The 18344-nt window shown below is 37.7% G+C and overlaps 1 protein-coding gene across 1 annotated transcript in view; it reads left to right on the top strand.

Annotated features, from left to right (window-relative positions):
* Nucleotides 1-239: 239 nt before the first annotated feature.
* Nucleotides 240-18344, top strand: part of LOC122535097 (semaphorin-1A-like) — a gene marked incomplete at its 3' end in the record, with an annotated part of 36003 nt that continues 17898 nt past the window's right edge. Inside the window, exons 1-2 of the mRNA XM_043666319.1 lie at nt 240-348; nt 1107-1248. Coding sequence (XP_043522254.1) covers nt 334-348; nt 1107-1248 — 157 coding nt within the window. The remainder of the gene's footprint in view (nt 349-1106; nt 1249-18344) is intronic.

Raw genomic sequence — 18344 nt, 5'->3', positions numbered from 1 at the left:
AAGAAAGAAGAAGAAGAAAATGAAATGAGAGGAAAATAGAAACTGAGATGAACTGGAGAATAAATTCAACCGTCTGAAACGCTCGTGACGATGTTCGTGAGTTTGTTTTTATTTTAACCGATCATTGCTCTTTACGAATTTAGGCTATTTTTTTTTTTTTTTTTTTTTTTTTTGACAGACGATATGATAGGAAATTCGAGAGGCGACGATGATTGAAAGGTCAAGTTTGAATTTACATATTTCGATGTTATTGTTCCAGGACCGAATTTTGTCAGCTCGTTTGCGTACGAAGATTACGTCTTCTTCTTTTATCGAGAGACTGCCGTCGAGTACATGAACTGTGGCAAGGTAAGATTTGCGAAATATCACGCTGTGTATTCTGTCTCTTCGAAATCGAAGACCGTCTTGCGCTAAAACAAATAATCATATCATATCATCGATACAATTTTTATCAATGTCGAAGAATTTGAGTGATCCTCACCTCATTATGTTTCCAACGGTACAAAGGGAAATACCATTAAACGAAAATTGATAGTTCACTTTTACGTTGGAATGACGTGCCACGTAATATAATTTTCACGTCCACGATAATAATTTTTCTGTGTCCCAAATTGCGACACTTTCTCAGTTTTTTAAGTATATTTAAATATAACCCAGGCAAAACAGATAGACAAGTTTATTGCTTCTCAATCATTTCTATCCAGTGATGTTATCGACGAATTGTACACAGTTCGGTCTCTCGTTATGGTCCGCGAGCCAGTTGCCAGCGCAAGGGGTTAAAAATCACTCAACGGAGTCATCGTTCAGTCACCTAATTATTACAACATTAACTGTGCGCATTTAAGGTTCGTTCAAACTCCCATCTCGCAATTGCAACTTTCAAGCATTTTCAAGCGTTGGAATACTCACGCACGCGTCGTTCATCTCGCAATTTTCACGCGTCGAGGAATTCCTCTTTTCCATCGACGCCGTTGGCGAAGCTAACCGGGAATAATAGCCAGATGGAGGTCAGAAGCGAAAGACGGTCTCCGAGAGCTAAAGAACAGGAGAAGAATCGAAGGAGAGGCCGATTGTTCGTGAGCAAGCGGGTCACATTTGTGTTTTAGGCGGTGTACTCGCGGGTCGGTAGAGTGTGCCAGCACGACAAGGGCGGACCTCATGCGTTCAGCGACAGATGGACGAGCTTCCTGAAAGCGAGGCTCAACTGTTCCGTACCTGGCGAATACCCTTTCTATTTCAATGAAATACGTGAGTAGATTGCCTGCATGTACACGCCTCGTATATATTATTATACCTATGTACGTACGTACGTACGTGTACGATCTATCGTGGTATGACGTTTGCCGAGACCCACGTCGAGTGCACTCTCTCGGCTCCCCCCGTGTGTCGGACAGAGGGGTTGGCCTAACCTATCGGTAGCAGGCTGCAGCACTCATCGAGTGGGATCCGACCGATTTTACAAACGCAACCGGCCGACGCCGTTGCAAAAGACGCGCGCGAAATTTATCGTTTGTCTGGAAGGATCAGGATGGTAGAATGCTGTAAAAAGTCGAGAGTTTCAGCTTTCGGCGGCACGTGTAATTTTTCAGATTGGACTAGAGTTTCGTTTAGAAACGAGGATGAATTTGTCAACAGGTTGATCCAAGACGCACTGATATAATTCTCACGAATCGTGTCTCCTCTTTGAAACACCGGACTCGTTGACAACGCGAGATTTATCGTTTTTCTGGAGGATTTGTGAAAAATTGAACTTAAGAGAAATAACACGTACTGTGTGTAATTTTGAAACTAGATATTTACTAGAATTTTGTCGAAAAACAGTGATAAAATATGTGAATTGATGCAAAGTTCAGTAACTTTCATCGGTGTCTAATAGTCTTAGTAACTCTTATGAATCATCCAATCTTCGAATTGTGATTCATCTGATCTTTGAAAAAATTTTAGACTCAGTAATTTGTAATATGGAAAAACACGCTACGAGGTTTGTAGTATAAATTTGAAGAAGAATTTTCTACGATCTACGTGCATACATAAATATCTGGACACTAGACGATTTGTAACAGAATATGTAACAGAATTTGAATTCGATCGAAGTATAGAAATTAATGATGAATTGGTTACGGGTATCAGAGGTGGTGCTTACGATCTTCTCGTGAAATTAATAAACCATAAATCTGCGGGAGTAATTCATATTTACGATATATATATGCTACCACTTACAGTTGCTAAACATTTTGCAACTCGGTTAACGCTGCAGTGAAACTCGATTGCTACAATCACATCGATCGAGTGATTAAAGTATAGAAATTACAATTTACAGAGATTATAAAAGTATTTAAACAACCACAGCTTTTATTATCTTATAGCGCGATAATTAATTAAATTATTAATCACGTGAGACAAAGTAAAATAAAATCCAACCAAAGTACATCTTGAGTCGAAAAATAAAACGAATTGCGTCCGGACACTTTCGAACAGTGCAACATATCACGTGTACGCGTAGGAAAATTAACTGGGGAATAACTATTTCACGCGACGCCGCTTCGAAGTTTATAATCACCGGTGAAATTAACATACGGGCACGAGCAGCGTAATTAAATTTCGTTAAAGAAGGAACTGACAATTCGGCCAGTGAAATTTGTACACGAAGAATCTGGGAATGGCCTTTGTGGGCACAAAGGTCTGGCAATGTAATCTCCAAATAGAGATCAAATTTTGGCTAAAAGCAAGGGTGAATGTATGCATAGGTTAATTGGGCTCGAGTCCAAGGTCCAAATCGTCTAACAACTCTCAAGGATCATGCTCTCCAATTTTCTATCTCGTACGCGATTCACGTGTAATGCAACGTCATTTCGCCGGTTTCATTATGCTTTCATTACTCGCCGCCATTAATGGAAAAACAGGCAGAGGTTAACGTTTCGTTGTTCATGATTCAAAAGTACGTGGACGCTCGCTTAATTCTTGCAACTGAGTTCGAATAAATTTCGCGATGGTAACAAACGTGTTAAAATTGATATTCGATGTGCACGAGTCAAAATAAGTTGAATTTGAATGAATGAACGTTTCAAATGAATTTTTAATTCATCTCTCTGGTTAATCAATTCAATTTCACTCTTCGAACTTTAAAAATTTAGCTGTCGTTGTATATGTATGTATCTGCATAATGAAAACAAATTTCATAAAAATATCAAGCATTCACGTACCTTTGAGCAGCAGTGTTACGCATTATTGGAAAATATCCAAGCACTTTGGATCGAATCCATACGTCGTTATTAACTCGCAAATTGACTCTAAAAAAAAAAAAACAGATCCCGTTGCAACGTCCTTAATTGAAACAATAAACCAGTCGCCAAGAGAAAGAGAAATAAACACACAAAATCTCAAGAATCTGTTCTTCACTCTTACGTCAATAGTGTCTGAGTAATTACTAGCTGGCAATTTCGAGAATGCAACGTAAATTGGCGAGAGAGAAAGAGAGAGAGAGAAAGAGAGATCGCTTTCCGGTTATAAATATCGTCTCGCAGATAAGACACCAGCGGATATTCCTTTAACGGAGGAGCCTATTGGAAAATCCATTCAGCTTGATCCTTCCCTCTTTCTCTCGAGGCCCAGTATCTTACTTGTGTATCAACGGCTGCTCGCGTAATTCTTCTTTCCGGGGCGCGTTTTATCGCGGTCGATCGTCTCGAACGCCCTTCCCTCCCCCTTTCATTCCGCGGAATGGCGAACAGAAGAGTAGCAATCGGATGGGAGACGTTGCAATTATGACTTAACGATAAGGTGACGAGGCAAATGGATTTGATTCCTCTGCTCGGCCACCGCGCACTTCCCTTCAATATCCAATTACACTCACACTCCTTCCTCTCTTTCTCTTATTCCACTCTTTTCTCGAGTTTTGCCCTCTTCGCCTCTGCTCAGCGGATTTTCCCATTGCTGACCCACCGATTTCCTTCCTCCTACGGCGGGCGGTGCTTCCTTTCGTCCAGCCAAACTAGTTTCCCTTATCGCCGCCACTTATTACATTATCATTCCGCCGCGTTTTATAGAGTTCCCTCCCCACACCGCGCTCTAATATCTTTCTGCTGCGTCACGCGAATAACAATCGAACGATTTTTCTTCGGCTACGTCGCCTCGTCTCGTCTCGTCTCGTTCCGCTCGGATCGGATTCGCTTCGCTTCGTTTCGTTTCGTTTCGTTTCGTTTCTTATCGTTGGGAGTTGGGAATGGAATGCCAGGCGTTCCGTGAGAAGCAACTGTTTGGCGGAGATCGAGATCGAGATTTCGGAACCGATTGAATTTTCTTCTCTGCTGGACCGATACCGAAGAAACGTGTTTGAAATAGAGTGGCGTACTGTCGAAGGATCCAGCGTTTAGACGTTGTCCGTGGTGGTGATTCTGGATCGTATATACGATGCTCTAGATGTAACTTTGTCTTTTTGTATGAAGTTTTAATCCTTCGGTGCGTTAGTCTGACTTCTGTGCATCAATTTTGTTAGAAATTGTCTGCTAAGTGCAATTTTATTTTATATATTTTAGTGAAGGGAACGAATGATCATTTTGATCGATGAACGCGCGCCACGATTTAAAAATAGCCAATTTTTCTTTCGTACTATTTTAATAATGTGTATTTATTTCTACGGCAGTAAGAATTGTATTTGCGTTCTTTTAACTATTTTGTAGATTGCCATTTACTTGATGTGTTCGTGTGCATTCTGTGTTATATAGATCGATATTGTAATATATATAATATATAATTTTTAATGTATTACAAATATTATAATATTAATGTGTTACAATAGTCGTAACAATGTATTTTTACGAAAGACCATTCAAACTTTTGAGAAATCGTCGTGCTAGACGATTCAAAGGAATTAAATTTTCCATCTTTCAATTTTTCTATTTTTCGATCGCTCCGTAGTATTATCTTTGTTAAAGGGTTAAAAGATTTCTCTCGTGTATAGTGCTTATCAATAAGTATGTCGTCGAGGTTTCTTCAGAACAGTTCTGAAAAATGAAAGGTCCTTTCAAAAGAGTCTGAGTCAATAAACGAATTAATGTGAAATAAATGTGATCACAGGATTTTTACGAGTATTAAAACTTTTGTAAACGTAATTGAAGAAATGGTGGTTTATTTAAACCGTGTAAAGCTCTTCGTACGTGAGTTTGAAAGAAAATCCGTGACGAAATAAGGTTTATGATGGAACAAGAAACTCAAGAAAGCGTGGACGAAAGCAAAATGGCTGATCTTGGACGGATATTGGATCCTGTGCACGGTCACCAATCAATTAGGATGCATTGTGAACACGACATCTTGGAGCTTTTCATTTTTGATGACCACGTGTCATAAACAAAGTTTTCAATCAACGGATTTTCAACGTCGAAACAGGTCAAGAGTTAATTGAGCGAGAGGAGCGACGTGTGAATTATGCGTTTGCAACTATACAGGCTGGACACCGACACGTTGTCCGTGGCATTAGCCTGAAACACGCGTTGAAATTAATTGAAACGAACCGCCAGATAAGAAGAAATAGTCAGATTCCGTATATAATACGGAATTGTTCGTCGTTGGAGGCTAACGAAACTGAAATCAACTTGTTCTCAAATATCTTTTTAAAGCGATGTTTGATAAAAAGGAGACAAAAAAAAGAAATAACCCAGATAAAAGTTTCTTCCTTTCTACCGTGGAATAAGAATGTGCCAAGAAAAACATAGATCTGTTTGAAGTATGAAATACGAATAATCTTGAAAACGAATAGGATTCTCGTGTTTCCCCTTCGAAACTGCGAAACTTTCGTATTTCGATGTATGTATATAGTTCCCTAGAAAATGCCTGATTTCCGAGATACTTCGATCTAAAAATCTCAAATGAACACTTTGTATAGTTTATGAAAAAAATCATTCAAATCTCTGTTACAAATTTTCGCAGAAAGTTTCTGTGAAAACGTTACTGATGATTAGTCATTTTGGTAACTTTGATAGTTCTGTTAATGTTTTATTAATGTGAAAGGTGAGATTTCTAGTAATAGTAATTGCTTGAAATAGTACTTGCCGATTTCTTTACAGTATGACAACGAAGACTGAAATATTCATTACAGCATTATATTAGCTCATGATTCGATTACCAAATCATGAGTATGTCTGGCAACCTCATCATACCTCATCATCGTACGGAAATGATTATCCATCTAAGAGAATGGAAATATTCCCCGATTAATACGAATGTTTTAAAATAATTAAAATATGATGAATATTATTGGCAAGGAAGTTTTAAACAATTTAAATTTTTGCAGCTTAATGTTTCGAACGAAAAAATTAAATATTCCGCAATAGATAAAATTCACAAATTTCGCACGGTTATTGAAAGTTGGATCACTGGTTGAATCGTAAGTTGTTCCGTTGCTTTTGTCATTTACGCGAAAGGAAATTAGATTTTTGAGCCACGTTTGATTCAGAGTAAAAATGTAAAAAACGATAGAAACGAAGCACGATGATATTTTCGACTTCTGCAATATGTTTCTTCCTTTCTTCCTTTCTCTCCATTTTTTTTTTCTTCCTTTTTTTTTTTTTTTTTTTTAACCGGAATGGAACACCCATCTGGTGAAAAAGTTGTATTTCAATATCGGTGTAAAAATGTCAAAAAACACGGAGCAGAGGCACTAGACGTCCGGTACATTGATACCTATTTTGTTTCTCTTTTAACGAGCTCTCGATGAACGTCAATAATATTGTATGAAATACGCTGTCATAGTCAGGCGCGTAATACAAAGCAGGTGTAAATTTTAATATCCAATTATTGAATAATTAAGCTCCCGTACTGTGCAATTTCCATAATGAAACTCGTTGCTCGTTTTATTGTAAATCGAATTTTATCGTAAATATTTGCGCGACGCGTGTTTGATTTATTTCGAAATTTATTTATTGCCCCTGCGTGCAAATAATGTAACTAATTATTTTTCGCATGTAATTAATAATAACTATTACTCTCTCAAGGACGCCGGGAAAAGGAATGGGGAGAAAAAAATAAGAGAACGAGAACAAAAACAAAAAGAGCAAAGAGTGTAAGAGAACAATGAAGTTATTCTCTCAAAATAGTCTATCAAAATTTCAAACGAAAAATGGCTATCAAAATACAAACAGCAGGAAAGGGAAGGGGCGGAGCTTAATCTAATCCTTCGTTAAATCTCTAAAAGTGAAAAATAAAAATGTTCGTTTAAAATCGCTACAAAGACTGTGCATCGAGAGCGGATATGTATACAAACACGGCGAAAAATGGTGGGAAAAAAGGTAATAAAATTCTTTTCTCAAAAAAAAAAAAGAAAAAGAATAATTCACATCTCAAATGAAACAAAGAAAAAGAAATCTCAAATGAAAAATAGCTGTCAAGACTCACAAGGAAGGAAACAAAACTACTTCTTTGTCGGATCTGTAAAATAAAAATAACTATGTCCGTCTGAAAGTAAAACCGAGAACAGAAGAGAAACGAATCGATAAAATTTATTTTCGAATTGGAAAAGAAGAAAAAGAAGCTGCTGTTTAACCTCTGGTTAACCCGATAATACATAGAAATTGAGAAAATTTCTGTGAGATTAAAAATCGTCTATGTAACATTCGAAGATTCACTGAATTAAAAGACTTATTACTCTACGATTAAAGCATAAGAATTTCCATCAGAGACATTAAAGTAAAACAATTGAAAAAAATTTTACAATACCACAGACTACGTAAATTTTTATTACGTACTCTATATTACTCAGTTATACGTTGTTTCGCGTTTACAAAATGTCTAACAAAAATTATAAATCAGTCATTTTGACTGTCTTGGTGGTTCTACTGGTAATTAATTATCACGTTAAGTTGCAGTGCATGTTTGGAATTTTCACAAAAATGAGAGGAAAAGTCATAATCAATAGACTTTATACTTTTTATGAAAACTGTGGAAATGCATACAATACGAAGAAATCTACATATACATAAAATATTCAAAGTGTAACGATATCAATCCCTGTAAAAGCATAAAGTTGCACGAAAAAACCGCGGATAATCGGACTGATAATCCGACAGAACAGAGAGACTTCCTGAGATAGAAAAGTTACAAGAACGACGAATACAAAGTCGTCGAATCGTCGTCGCGACGCTGACGCTTGTAGAAAACCCAGCAACCCTTACGCAAAACCCCTGCGTAAGGAACCATGACGGGTAGTCTCGTCCGTCTTGCGACTTCCGTAGGAAGAGAAGGGAGCCGTCAAGCGCCTCCAGTTCCCCGGGATGCAGCGTGTGTTCACTTCGCCATCAGTTTCACGATCACGCTCGGAATCACCGTGTCGTCGTCTTCGTTCTCTTCGGTCTCTTCGTCTCCTTGTCTCGTCGTCTGTGCCAGTCTCGAGCACAGCCAGCCTAGGTACATATTCACCGGCACGTTCGGCTGGTTTTCCACAGGCAGACGCGCCCTCGCCAACACGCGTACACTCGCACAGAGGCAGACATACAGTCCGCCTATGTACTTTGTCACTCGATAAGTCGGCTGGGCCTGGCCTGTGCGAGCAACGGCGAAATGAGCCAGCGGTAGCGGCAGCGGCAGGCTCTGCTGGTGCACAATGGCCGCGTTCCGCGCGACGTCGACCCGCAGGATCGAACGAACCTGTGTATGTGTGTGTGTGTTAGGATGAGCGAAAAGGGGGAGGGAAAGGGACACGTCGCCGTCCGTGGCAGAGAGCGTGTAGTAGTAGTAGAGGGTTGATGGCGGAGAGACACAGGCTGCGGGGGTTCCCGGCGTATAAACGTAGAATATTGTCGCCGCACATCGAACGAAAATCCCTTATCCGGCCGAGGAAAGTTGGCTATGGTCCAGCCCGCGGTGAGAGAGCGGGACGCCGATGGATCGCTGCCAAATCGCGGCTCCGGACTATCCCGCCGATTGCTCGGACAACCCACCCCTGCCTCAACCTCGTCCCCCGGCCTGCTACGTTCATCTGGCTGCCTCGTCGAAGGTCCTCGCGGCTCTACTCTCAACCCCCTCGGCGTTGCTGCCCTTTCCAGATGACGGGCCGCCGGCTGGCCAACGGCCGAAGAAAAAATGTCGGACGTGGCCGCCGGGGGAGATACAGACAGACGAGATAGAAGAGTTGTCGGATGAAAGGTTCGCAGAGGGCGGGGGGAGGGCGGGAGGAAATAAACCGCGACGACGCGACGCGACGCAGATGAGAGACTGAGAAGGTTGAAACGAGTCTGCGAACGAACGGACGAACACAGGGTCTGCTTTTGGACGGACGCGACGGGAGAGATAGATTGGCTGGATGATGTCGTTGATGGACTGGCCGGTTTCGGTTTGGTTCGGATTCGGTGGTCGGATCGCAACTGCAGATACGTACGTACGTGGATTTTCGGGGTTTTTGGGGTTTGGAGGTTTTTCGAGGACGGTATATCTTGGAATTTTAAACACAGTTTAAAAAATGATGTTGCAACGATCCTGGCGGGACGATGTAGAAAAACCTCTGTGTCTGAATTAATCTAGAGACATTAAATTGCACGTATTCGTACGGCGATTAAAAAATAAAATATTATTAAAAAATAAATATTAATATAATGTACAAATAAATATTTAAATGTTAATATAGACAAATTTATATAAATCACACACACACATGTATATTTATTTAAATATAATGGGAAACATTATTATTTTACACAAAATTTATATATTTAAACTATATGCATAGCGTAACAAAATGTACTACTTTATACATAGCCAGTTCCTTTTCAATATTGAGGAATGTTGTTTTTGACGTACGATCACTTTCTTTTGGTGCTTCGAACTTGCCTTTTGAATATCTCGGACGCTTCCGAGAAAGATATATTTGCATCTTCGCTATTTGTAAATGAAATCTCTATCTATCGTAGAGTTAAATATAAACTTTTGTATTTTTTTACTTGAGACTAACACCTGTTTGTGACTTTATAAAAGACACGTTGAACATATAACAACGTACGTGTACAAAATGGAAGATATTATTCGGAAACTAAACATTTTGTTTAGACACTGGAGTATACTCGAGAGAGAGATGAATTGTTTTTGATAAATAAAACATGCAATTTATTAGACATATTACACATTTAAAATTAAAAAAATTAATTTAGTTACAATAGCAATATTACGTCGATGAAACATCATACAAGTATTATTTTAATTACGTTCGTACTTTTTGATAAAACCTGTGCGCGATTCAAGTTTCATTCGAGGAAAGTACGTACCAATCTAATAAACAGCGTGATTCGTGGAGCTGAAGACGAGTAATAAAAAAAAAAAAGTATAAGAAAGTACGGAGAAAGGGAACTCAAATAGGTGAATGCAAACGTTTGAGACTTATAGCAGGATAAAAAAGTACCTCAGGCATTCTTGGAATTAACATAAAGACATTTTCTGCCGCTATAGTCGAGAAATGAACAGAAAGAAAACAGTTCCGATGCTCTCTGTGCATGATATTCTTCGCAACGATATCATCTCCTTTCATGGGATTTTAAAGGATTCTCTATTGAAATGTCGATGCACTCTCTATTCGCTCGTGAAGGCATCGAGAAAATGTGAAATCAAAGGATTATACTCTAGCAAAAATTTATAAAGCAAACCATTGTGCGATTCCAGTCAGAAAGATATGAATGACATGAACATTAACTTTGTTAGTATTAAATAGTCGTAGACCTCGAAAATGTGTAATTTCCTTTCTAAAAGTTGGATCTCAAAGGTAATTATCAAATTGGAAATTTGATTATTCCATTAGATTATTCTCTCAGGAATACTACTTGATATGAAATGTCGTTTGTTTAAATATACGTTTAACCAGATACATCTCTTTCTCAGACAGTTATGCACTTGATCAATTTTCAACAATTCCAGCCAATAATTTTGAACAACCTGTCACAGTTTCTTTTAAAATAACATGTTAAGTTTGATATTTATTTCCTTTGGGCAATATGTTAATTGTAACATCGTTCGGATAGAATAGAACGTGTTTCAAATCCTCTCTAAATACCTTTCACGATACAATTTTCAAATTTAAGCTCGTGTAAAATAATTATTCATGATAATACTGCTAATAATCTTCTTGGCGTTACGTATACATAATTTATGACAGACTTCTCCTTCCGATGTAATTGGCAGAGGGGGTGAAATTTAACGAGTTCACTGGATCGTCAAGTTCAAGTTTTATAAAATGACAGCAAGTTTCACATTGATATAAAGCGAAAGGAAATTAGTGTAAAAAGATTCTTAACGTCGTACGAAGATTTTCAACAATTACTGAACCTGATGCTAGAAATAATTAAAAGCTTTGCACTTTGCTCGACGGTAATAATTAATCACCACATTAGCCACAGCTCGTTCGCTTCGACCACGGTATAATTTATCTGAAACAACGTAGATTCACTTCGGAAAACACGCGCGAAACGGGGAATTTATGAGAACTTGTGGAACCTCGCTGACAGCCGCAAACGAAAGGAGGAGGATGTTTATAGTTTTAATTAAAACTCCTTACGAATATTTTAATAAAAATAAAAAAAAAAAACTTGTCTGATCTTCGAATGAGAAGCTTAGTCAAAGAATCATTGGGTTCTCGCGAGCAAAATTTCAACTTTATCCCGCTTGGTACTCCCCTAATTCCTCAGTATGCATTACTTTCAGCCGAGTTTCACTCGCGCGGCCGGGAACCCAGAATTCTTTCGTCTTCTCTCGCCTTTGCGCGTCACGTACGAAAGTTTTTAATAAGTGATGTTTTAATCGACGGACCTCGAGCTGCGCTGCCATCGTGCGTCTTAATAAACCTCGGTGAATGTTCGAACTAACATTATCGTATCTTTTGTAATTTAGCACTGATCGAGTAATCTTTGAATTATGCTTGTAAAGTTCACGCGACTAAGTGGGAAATTCTCGATTTCTAATCGTTTTTTCACACGTACGAATTTTATTATATCGTAGCTCTTGATTCGATATCTTTGGACAGCTTAAATGAATCTCGAGGAACACGTTTCAAATGCAACACGTTTCTGTTACAAAACTAGCATCCATCGAGTGAAGTATATTTGTAAAACGGAATCGAATCGCAGTTAATGGAGTTCTGTGAATCGTAGATAATTGACACGTCAACTTGACGTTAATTTTTGGATGTTTTTGAATCGTAGATATTTGACACGATAATTTGACGTTTTTTTTTTTTTTTATAAAATTACGAAATGATCTGCGAAATGTATTCATAAAATGTATATGCCACTAAATTCAATCACTTTCCACGGAGTTATTTTTCTTTTCTAGTAATTAATTAACGTCTTGGAATCACGGATAACTCATGGCATTTTGATATTTTAATTGAAAGACGAGTACTTTATATAAAACGGTGTCGATCGACCAGTGAAGTATATTTATAAAATCGCTGCGAGCGTACGGTGACATTTTCTGTTTAATCGTTTCTCGTGTGATCGATTTTCTTATTATTATAACTCAATCGACGTATAGCTCCTTGAATCATAAATGACTCGCGACAATTTGGTTTCGATTTAAGTTCAGAGTATATACTACCTTTACTATTTCAGAATCTACTACTATTTTATAATTAATTATTATTTTATAATTAGAATGAATCACTACCATTTTAAAATTAAATTTAAAACATATATTCATACGCGATGACATCTTCGATCGAGAGCAAATTTAGAAATTATTTGAAAAATGAATATTACTGTAATACGTCGTTTAATTTGACTGGATGTTATCTCGAAACGATGCCTGTCAAACGATATTTCTCGAAAATTATTTCACTATATCGTGTGAAATGATTCATTTTATCTCGTATTTTTGTATTATTTTTTACAAATAAAATTTCACTGCCATAATCTTCGTTGAACTAGTAGTGGTATCCAGTCACTCGTTTCTCTCCTCTACTGAACTCCACGTAGCAGCCCAGGCAATCATGCACTCGAGACCATTCATCAGTCGCCTAATTACCGTTCGTCGATTTTTAATCGTCGTTAAGAGATCAGTGTTCCCTGGTGTGTAACGGGTGGCACAAACAATAGATTATCCAGCGGTATTGGCAGCTTGACCGGGGAACCGAGAAGTCGAGGAATCGATCCCGGGATTAAATTCTCTGGAACACGGACAAGGGGGCCGGAGAACATACGTCGAGCGGATAGAGATAGTCGCGCGAGAATACGTTTCCTGGGGCACCGGAACACACGTGTACGTCCAAGGCAAGAGGTGTGTCGTAGTTCCCGGACAAATCGAATCTGCTTTTTCAAAGAACTTCCTCGAATTCCTCGTATAATGTGCCGAAAGTGAATACACATGTACTTGTGAATAGAATTTCGTGGAAAAGTAGTTATCATATAATCATAGAGCTTAAACTAATCTTATCAAGCAATTTATTTTATTAAATTACGGAACTCTCCCGTGATTATTAAAAATTAAATTTAACATCCGGTCATTTGATATTGAAAGAATTCAGCGAATTGAATGTTTATAAAAAATATGCAAATTATTTATGAAATTTACAAAAATTCGGTAAATATTCGAATTAAAATCTTGTGAAACTTCAGAAGAAAATCAATATTCTCGACTTTTTTTCAATAAATGTGTATTTCCTTAACCTCTGAAAGCATTATCATAGAAAAAGGTTGCTTAAGTCTACAATTTTTCATTCGATTCAGTGTTATTAATAATACTCAGAAATCAAATCTACGACATCACGATACCTTCTAAGGGCCAATAGAACGAGCTCGCACTGTTCTTGAACGAAGATATAATCGTTACGAAAGGTTTAACCAACCTGCCTCGTTTCTAGATGAAACTACTCTAACCAGGCTCGTGGTACGTAGGTGAGCCAAAATAAAGAGATCACTAGTATACGTGTGCATGCAAAGTAGCTCTAACTTTTTGCTTTTTATTGATCGTAATTCGTGGCGAGGCCAAGCCATGCGCGAGGATTCGATACGTTCTGGAAAAATTTCGGTCCTTGGCCAAGAGCTAGTTCTTTGTAAAAAAAATAGAAGACCAATGGAAATTCGGAACGATATTTTTTATGGCATCGATTGATATGTATATATATATATATATATGGTCTTCTATTTTATACATATACTGGTCTATTTTATATATATATATATATATGGTCTTCTATTTTATACATATACTAGGTCTTCTATTTTATATATATACTGGTCTTCTTTTTCGTTCTTCTCTATAATATATATATAATAGAGAATCTTCTTCTCTAATATTATATACTATATTATATATATACTATATTATATATATAGTATACTATATTATATATATATATTATATAGTACAAAGCTATTACATAATATAGGAAAGGATTTGTTTTTTCCAAGTTTATAGAAATCCTTTCAATCTTCAGTCTTTTTGATATCCTTTTAATATCTTATTCACAGTAGTCTATTCAAATTTTGATACAATTGTTCTCTGCAATTATGTACGTATGTATTATTTTTTATGATTATATGTAGATTATTCTAGTTTTTTTATAACTATTTGATCTAAAATTTACTTGAATTATTTTGAACGATAATAATAATAACCAGAGTGTGAATTTTTATGTATAATAAATTCATATCTTCTTTGAGAATGTAATTAAAATTCGATGTTGAGAAATATTCTATATATCTTTTCACGCGTTATATACGTATTTCTTATAAATAAAAATTTAATAGTGACCTGCTGCTAGTAAAAACACATCGACAAATCATCAAACTTGCATGAATAAACATTCAGTTGAACTTTCAGAAATAAAATGGAAAACAGACACAGATTAGAGAAATGAAATTTTAAAATCGAAATTTAATTTTAATTCAATTTAGAGTCACGAGGTTGTCGATATTCGTGATTTACGGTAAATGTTTTAATCTCGCAAACATCGTCCAATTATAAAGAAACGATACCAGAACTGGAAAATCGTTAAAGGACTGCTAAAACGAAAAAGAGAGGGAAAAAAAAGAAAATAACGGCACAACGAATTTTTATTAATCTTCGGATAACAGTAATGGGTATCCTTGCCCATATCGCGCCGACGACGAAGCTTAGGGGCCAAAAATTTCACCGTATTAAATCCAACGTAGAAATAATCGCACGGTATGCCGAATAATTTAGTTCTTTGTGATGAGAAACGTAACGAGTAATTGTTATTTGCGCCGCGTTAATGGAATTGCTTCCCTTTGTTTCGTAATAATGAAATTATCCTCGAAACGAAGCGCGCGCAACGATGGTAGAAACGTAATAAGTAGAAATTAATAAATTATTACCGATACTCGCGCCAGCTTCATAACAAACGTTCGACGGAACATTCACGTTCCTCGATATTGCGATAATTCCAGCGGCAAAAGGATTAAAAACATATCGCGATTCTTCTATAGTTTCAGTGCTCGGACAAAAAAAAATTTCAGAGGGTCAAACACGAGGAACGGACACATTGTCCCGCGAGAATTGAACTCGCCGATTATGGTAATTAACCGTCACTTGGAGAAAACTGTGGAAAGGAAGAGAAACGCGAAAAATTAATTAAAAAACCACATCGCGATACTTGTCACCGCGGGGCTGCGTATTTCGCGGATCAAAACATTTGACGATCAAAGAGTAAGAAAATGGACGCGGAAGTAGTTCCGATCGCGAGGAATACAGTGGAAGAGGACAGACCAGCCAACAATGATGAAAAGATTCTCGAAATTCCTAACTGTTACAATTTACGTAACAATCCAGGTGGTTTGTTTTTAATGAATGAAGTTCTTTGCCATTTTGAACTGTTCAAATCGATTCTTCGTATCTTCGTACTTCGAGCGTTCCTTTAGAATTTGGAACAATAGCGAGGATCACTTTAACACACGCACGCAAGAGAAAGAAAACATTTGGCCAACTACACTGGATTGCGAAGTTTGTCGCGAAACGTATACCAGTTGAATCCGTTTCTCTTGGCAGGAGGCAAGTTTTCGAGAACGTCGTGACACGTAATACGCGCATTTAAATTTACTTGGCCCGAAAGTTTCTTGCCAGTGGTGTTTGCTCTTTGCTCCGGCTATTTCCGGTCGCTGTCGCGTTTAGACGAGAGCCACCGAAGAAACGACTGAGAGTCTTTCTCCTTTTGGATTTCGAAATAAATGCCAAACGGAAAGTTTCAACTCCTCGTGAGGTCACTCTGGCGGCCTGACAGAACTGTTTCTCCCTAGAAGCACTGAAGTCATCTCTGATTGTGACACTTTGCACAGTCGATAAAAGAAATTAGTAGGGATAATTAAGTCAAAGTTGGCCGAGGACAAACTGGGAAAGCAATTGCGGTGCAAAGGGTCAAATCATGCGAAATAAAAGTCATCGTCTAAGTAGAATGTGACAATGTTTATCTCAACACTTCTTTTTTTTTTTAAATGAGGGTTTCTCGACTACGAGGTCTTTAGCGACGTGTCAAAATTGACTCTTCTATAACTGGTCTAGTAGTTGGGTCTCCTTTAGGTAGTTGATAACGTTTTTTTGTTGTTTCTTGCAGGTGTTTTCGTTTAATCCATATTTACTTCTTATGCTTTGGTATTTTCTGCATTTATGTAGTAGGTGCTGAGTGGTGATTTGTAGGTTGCAGGTGTTGCAGAAAGGAGGTTTCTGTTTTGGTTAGTAGGTATTCGTTTGTGATCTTGGAGTGTCCTATTCAAAACCTGGTCATAGCTATCCTTTCTTTTCTGCTTAAATTGTTATTTGGTATTTTTTGATAGAAATGGTGTGCCATGTCATGTATTTTGGCTCTATTTGTCGTAGTCCAAATTCTGTTCCATTCTTCTCTTTCCGCTTTGGTCGTTGAGGCTAGAAGGTCTTGGTGTGGGATTGGGATGTTGGTTTCTTTTGTTTGGTCGATTGTTGCTTCTTTCGCTAAGGAGTCGGCTTGTTCGTTTCCTTTGATTCCCTGGTGTAACGTAAATCCAGGTGATTATTATATGTTTGTGGTCATTAGTAAGTTCGGTATAGGTTTCCTGGATCATTTGTATGGCTTCGTTCTTTTTGTTGCTATTGATGTTGTTGTCGCGTTTATTGCAGTCAACGAATCCGTATAGATTACCGTTGATTGATATTTGTTTTCATGGATGTGCCGTAGTGCTTCAAGTATCACGTATGCTTCAGCTGTCAGGATGGATGTGTGTTTGGAGAGTCGTTGTTTTTTGGCGGAGTTTTCTGTGACTATTGCGAATCCTATTCCGTGTTTAGTTTTGGAGGCGTCTGTATATATCTTGTGGTAGTTTTGATAACCAGATCGGTGTTTGTTTCTGGCGTTTTTAATGTCCATAGGGCTATTTTTCCATGGTTGCGTTCGATAATAGGTGTTGAAGTGATTTCTGTTGTATTCGGATATTTTTTTAGTCTTGTACGGAATAGTGCCGGTAGTCTTGAGTTTCTGTTGTGGTGGTTTATTAGTCTGTCGGCAAAGGTGTTGTTGCATGTTGGGTTGTTCGGAGTTGACGCTATTTTTATAGCGTATCTTAGGCTTAGCTAATTTTCTTCTCTGTTCGAGGGTCATTTCCTTGGCTTCAAATAGTATGCTGGTTATTGGGCTTGTGCGGTAGCTTCCTGTGGCTAGTCTGAGTGCTGTGTTTTGGATAGGTTCTATTATTTTGATTATGTTAGGTTTGGCTGAATTGTATACTATTGATCCATAGTCCAGTTTGCTTCTTATTAGTGGTTGGTATGTTTTTAAGAGAATTTCTTGGTCTGCTCCCCAGCTATAGTGGGCAAGGGCCTTTATGATATTGATACGTTGGGAGCATACCTGTTTGACGGCTTTTAAGTGGGGGAGCCATGTCAGTTTTACATCTCAACACTTATTTTACCTCAAATACATATATTGGCGCGAAACGTACGAAAATGAAAATAATTCCAGACGCTGGGAGAAAGATAATTAACGATTAAAATAAAACACATAAATACAGAAACAATATAGTAATACATAAATACAGAAACACATAAATACAGAAACAATAATATAGTAATTGAAATAAATTTCTGGATTGATTTGGACGTTAAAAGTGGTTTATTTTAATACTCCGTCGATGTTAGATCTTTCGTGTCTTGGAAATAATAATTATAGTATATGGCTCGGTGATCTACCAGAGACTTTGAGTTAACTGATACTTTCTCTAACTAAATACCATCACGGCACGTTTCATAACCCTTAATCAATACGTAATTATCGTCTTCAGTCCACGTGATATATTATAGGTCAACGATAACTAACCCGATGCAAACTATCACTTATACGTGTAATTACAGTCAGAGACAATGACTCTATCTCAGATTTATTTGTGCGTCGAATA

The sequence above is a fragment of the Frieseomelitta varia genome, unplaced genomic scaffold (genome assembly GCF_011392965.1).
Source record: "Frieseomelitta varia isolate USP_RPSP 00005682 unplaced genomic scaffold, Fvar_1.2 scaffold_668, whole genome shotgun sequence".
Classification (NCBI taxonomy): Eukaryota; Metazoa; Arthropoda; class Insecta; order Hymenoptera; family Apidae; genus Frieseomelitta; species Frieseomelitta varia.
Note: the sequence above shows the minus strand (reverse complement) of the source record. Positions and strands in the feature narration are given on the sequence as shown.